Source organism: Phragmites australis, chromosome 3, assembly GCF_958298935.1.
Source record: "Phragmites australis chromosome 3, lpPhrAust1.1, whole genome shotgun sequence".
NCBI lineage: Eukaryota > Viridiplantae > Streptophyta > Magnoliopsida > Poales > Poaceae > Phragmites > Phragmites australis.
The window spans coordinates 18125396-18130188 of NC_084923.1; the positions used below are offsets into that span (position 1 = coordinate 18125396).

The 4793-nt window shown below is 52.2% G+C and overlaps 1 protein-coding gene and 1 non-coding gene across 3 annotated transcripts; one reads left to right on the forward strand and one right to left on the reverse strand.

Moving 5' to 3' along the window:
• Positions 1-1035: 1035 nt before the first annotated feature.
• Positions 1036-1110, forward strand: TRNAN-GUU (transfer RNA asparagine (anticodon GUU)). Its single transcript has one exon. It is a non-coding gene; the product is annotated as a tRNA-Asn (tRNA).
• Positions 1060-4159, reverse strand: LOC133911034 (BTB/POZ domain-containing protein At1g03010-like). 2 transcript variants are annotated; one of them, XM_062353261.1, is made up of 4 exons: positions 3841-4159; positions 3555-3621; positions 2256-3452; positions 1060-2159 (listed from the first exon to the last, which is right to left on the reverse strand). In XM_062353261.1, exons 1-4 carry the CDS (start codon positions 3930-3932, stop codon positions 1557-1559), a joined length of 1959 nt encoding a protein of 652 aa, XP_062209245.1. In that variant the 5' UTR covers positions 3933-4159; the 3' UTR covers positions 1060-1556. The 2 variants fall into 2 exon arrangements, with proteins under 2 accessions (XP_062209245.1, XP_062209244.1); XM_062353260.1 differs by having other exon boundaries at positions 2256-3464.
• Between the last annotated feature and the right edge of the window lie 634 nt (positions 4160-4793).

Below are 4793 nucleotides of genomic sequence, written 5' to 3' on the forward strand. Positions count from 1 at the left end.
TGGGATGCTCGTAATTCTCGCATGCGCGAGTGGGTAAACTCGCGCCCCCTTCTGACAGCCCTTTCTTTTCTTTTTTTTTAGAAATTTTTTCCCTCCACGTCTTTCTATTTTTGGAAACTGTTTAAAAAAATTTCTTTCAAAATTTTGAGGAAAACCTTTTAAGAACAAGTTTAGCTGAAATTTTTTGAGAAAAAACTTAACGAGAAAAATATTTGAGAAAAAGTTAACGAGAAAAGTTTTGTATCAGAATATTAATGGGCTTTATGCCATCTCGGTCGGACGCACCACTGAGGCTGCTAGTGCCCCGCAGAACCGGATTTTTGGGTAATAAGCCTACAAGGGCTGGATTGGATTAGAAACTTACATCTGCCCATGAAGCTTGGATGAATATGTTTCTGTTCGTTAGGAGGTCTGCCAGGCCCAACCCAGCTGGCACAATGCCAAAGCTTCTACGAATTGAAGACTTCTTGTAAGGTAGAGAGGATACATGGGCCTAAGTTTGATCCTTTATGGTCTCAAACAAATCAAGCTTGTTATTTTCTTCTGGAAGGTAGAAATCTGATGTCTGCTTTGCGAGACTAATCTGAAAACATTATATTACCCCACCAAAAATTTTGCTAATGTGCAATGTTATAAGACGGCTACGATGAGTCGATGGCACCATTGTGTATATGCTCTTGTTGGAGCATTTCCACTAAAACAACAGCTTATGGCTTCGACATAAGAAATCGACAAGGGTAACTAAGATATCATGGATATTTGGTGAAATAGCTCTTTTAATGAAAGGCCTCCCCGATTTTTAATTTCCATCTGTTACTAGTATCTTGGAACTATTAATCATTTCCATCTTAGCTTGGCATGCTGTCAAGCGCTACTTCATTTACTCCTAAACAGCCCACTTGGTTTTTTTTTTTTCATAAATTGCTAGAGTTATGTACGAACCATTCTCACCCTTTCTATTTCTTCCTTTCGGGTTTGTTTTACAATCGTTGAATCTGAATTAGTATGTTGTGAAAGTAAGTGTACGGAAACTCCGCATGGAGTAGCTCAGTTGGTTAGAGCATGTGGCTGTTAACCACAAGGTCGAAGGTTCAAGCCCTTCATCTAGCGATTCTGTTCATGAATACTCCACACTACTGAGGCAAGTGTACACATACATGACTCCATTGTGGTTGTTGCAGCTGCTCCACCGTGATTTCCTCAAAATTTCACCCATATATCAAATTAAAGTCACGTTCAAACCGTTTGAACAAAATTCACCATGCCCACAGAATATTTTGCGAAACGAAATCGTGTTTCCCTGATCCGGATCCCATCCAAATTCTCTCCACAGCCACACTGATCCGTACTTTGCACACTGATTCATGGACCACTCGAAACCATCCATAATCCATATAGTACATGAATTGCATGGCATGCTGTCGTACGCCATGAATTTTATCAACAGAAGACCATGCAATCCCCCACAAAAGCCGGGAAGAAGTAAAGCAGCACTCCAACCTTGTTTCTTGTATGCACACTTTTTCCGATCAGCAGCGGTCGGCTCCTGTTCGAGATCACGAGATGGAGTGGCGGCGGCGGCGGCGCTGGAAGAGCACCTTGGCGTTGGCGGTGGCCTTGGCGCCGAGCTGCTGTAACCCTGGCTCGGTGGCCGGGCGGCGCATCCGGAAGAGCTCGTTGAGCCTGCCGAGGCTGCGCGTGAACCCCCGGAGCAGGCGGTTGGCGGGGCCGACGTGCACCAGCTCCCGCTTCATGCTCACGTGGTCCTTCTCCAGGTCCGTCAGCCGCATCCGCATGCGCGCCACCTCCAACTTCAGCTCCCGGTTCTCCCGCCGCACTGACGCGTAGTTGTCCCGTGGCGACATCGCGCCGCTGCCCACCCCGCTCCCGGAACGCATGTTCACGCTGCCATGCGCCGACGCGGCGGCCGCCGCCGATGCGCACCCGAAGAAGAGCGCCGGGTCGTGCCCACCAACGCCGCCCCCGGCCTGGATCGCGCTCCGCAAGCGGAGCTGCTCGAAGTAGAGGACCTGCACCGCCATCTGCACTGGGAGCCGCTCGTTCTGCGCCGCGTGGCTGCACGCATCCGGCGTCAGCCGCTGGCAGTCGATGGCCTTGCACAGACGGTACCTCTCCGCCTCCTTGATGTTCGGGTGTACCTGCACTCAGCTCAACATGCATCAAGCTAAACTGGCCGCAATGAATCAAAAGCTAGCTAGATAGCGTGCGAAAGGAAATCAACTGCAGTGGCGTGCCTTGAGGAAGATGTCAACGGCGCGGTAGACCCCGTCGGTGACGAGGCGGGCGTGGTCGGGGAGCAGCTCGGCGAGGGAGATGAACTTGTGCGGGACGAGGTTGGAGTCGAGCGCCACCTCGGCGAGGTAGCTGTCTAGCAGCTTGGCGGCCTTCACCAGGAGGCTCTGCTTCGGGGACCGCGGGCTGTCGTAGTCGAACCCGCCGTCCTCCTCGCTGTCGTCGTCCAGGTTGAGGAACACCGAGAAAATCCGTGCCACCACGTCCGTGTCGTACAGCCCGTGCTGCTGCCCGGTTGGCGTGGTTGCACCGGCGCCGGCGGCGATGAGTATATCCTCCAGGATGGCCTGGTCCAGCTGCATGCCGATCCGTTTCTCGAGATCGGCCCTGCAGATGCTCGACGCGGACACCGCCATCGCCGTCTTGAGGAGCCCCGAGAGGAAGGCCATCGGCACTGGGCTCTTCTTGGACTGCGCCGGGAGCAGGCCCACGATGGTCTCCACGACGGCGCGCTGCTTCTTGACGACTTCGACGTCCGCGGCGGCGCCCCCACATTTGGCTGCGCCGTTCACGTCCCTCGCCATGAGCCCGTGCAGCGAGTTCTGTGCGTAGTTGATGAGGATCCGGGTCACTGTCTCCTGCTTGAGCCCCTTGGCCTTCACGGCGGAGAGCAGCCGCTGGAAGAAGTCGAGGCCGAGGCCGGCGAGCGACTTGCCCCACCAGTCGCCCGGCGAGTAGAGCTCGACGAACGCCGCCGACGGCTTCAGCTGCGCGCTCTGGTCCAGCTTGGACAGCCCCGACGTGAGCTGCTCCTTGCACACGTTGTTGGCGATGGCGGCGATGAGGCGGGCGACGAGGTTGACGTCCTCGGCGGCGGGGAGCAGCGCCTCGCAGCTGCGGAGGACGGCGACGGAGCTGACGATGCTGGGGAGCACGGCATCGCGGAGGAAGGCCTCGGCGCGGAGCTCGAGGTTCTTGTCGGAAAAGTCCTCCGTCATCTGCAGGTAGTGCGCCGCGCAGCGCAGCATGGCGACGTTGGCGACCGTGACGTCGATGTGGACGCCGTAGCAGAACTTGGCGGCGAGCTCGAACGCTGGCGCGCCCCCGGGGGTGCCGTGCAGGCTGAGCCGCACCAGCTTGGTGTCCTTGGCCTCCGCGACGAGCCGCCGGATCTTGCCGCTCCGGGAGACCAGCGGGAACTGCGCGAACAGCTATGCCGTCGACGTTAGCACATCGTTTCTGCTGTGCAAGTGAAGCAACCTTTCGTGCCAAGCTGTGGTTCACTTGTCGGGAATTCTCACCTTGTGGAGAGCGAAGCTGGACGCGCCCACTTCGACGGTGAGGTCGCTGGAGACGTCGGTCGGAGGCCTGCAAGATGAAGAAGCGCTGACGCATCACATTGAAAGCAACTCTCCTCGGGCATAATTTTAGATTGCTGCGAGTATGTGAAAACTTGTACTCTCGGAAGGTACAGGTGTCACGCTCGTGCTACTCTTGAATCAAGCAAATGGATAATCAACTGCCAAATTATCCACAGGGTTCAGTTCACAACAGGAATACAAGATCCGAGGAAGCAGAATCAGTTACCACTCATTGGCGTGGCGGCTGACGAGGCTCGGCCGGAACGTCCTCTTCCCGGAGATGCTCTGTTTCAGCTCGGTCACCGTCGCCACGCCCATCTCTCTCTCTCTGTCTCTTCACTTGCTCTTGGGCGTCAGGACTGAGGACAGAGCAGTGAGCGCTTTTTAAGACAGTGGCGAGTGTGTGGTGTGGGAATGCGTGCAGAAAGCTAGAACTACTCCAGCGAACGTGAATGAAATCCGATGCCCATCCATGGGCAGTTAAAAAGGCTCTCGGCGAAATAATATCACTAGCCATGGATCATAGCAGATGGAAGTCTGATGATTATGGCGCGGACTGCAAAGCCATTTTGTCTGGGATGAGTAATGAGTTAGATAGTAGATTGTTAGAAATGAAATACTGTGAAGGGGGCACTGAGCATTATAAAAGCTTTTCCGCGCAATGTTACTATTTAAATAGATGTTGTTCAAAAATATGTGTATTCAAATTTTGTAAATTTTGATCACTAGTATACACAAAACTATTGAGAATTATCACATGAAAATTATACTAATGGATTTATCATAAAAATTACTTTCACATCGTCAAATTTTATCAACTTCTAATAAGTAGCCGTGAACGATAATAATCAAACATATTCATTGGAGACCATGTTAATATCAAAACGATAAGTAAAAAAGAATATCATGCATATATGCTTTTTAGGCTTGCTTCTTTCTTTCTCCTAAGGACTGCTTTCTTATGATACTGGGGAGAACAGCAGGGGGGGAAACAAAGGGAGTTGTAATCATGTGGTTTATGACAATGTGTTGGGATAAGATTGGAACCATGTATGCCTTTTCTTTGAATGAAGAACCACTGATGTCTTACAGTAGGAGAAACTGCTGAGTAAACCTAGATGTGAGTATTTTCCATGTCGAACCGGTTTAAAGCCCAGACCTAACCCGGTTAAGCTATCG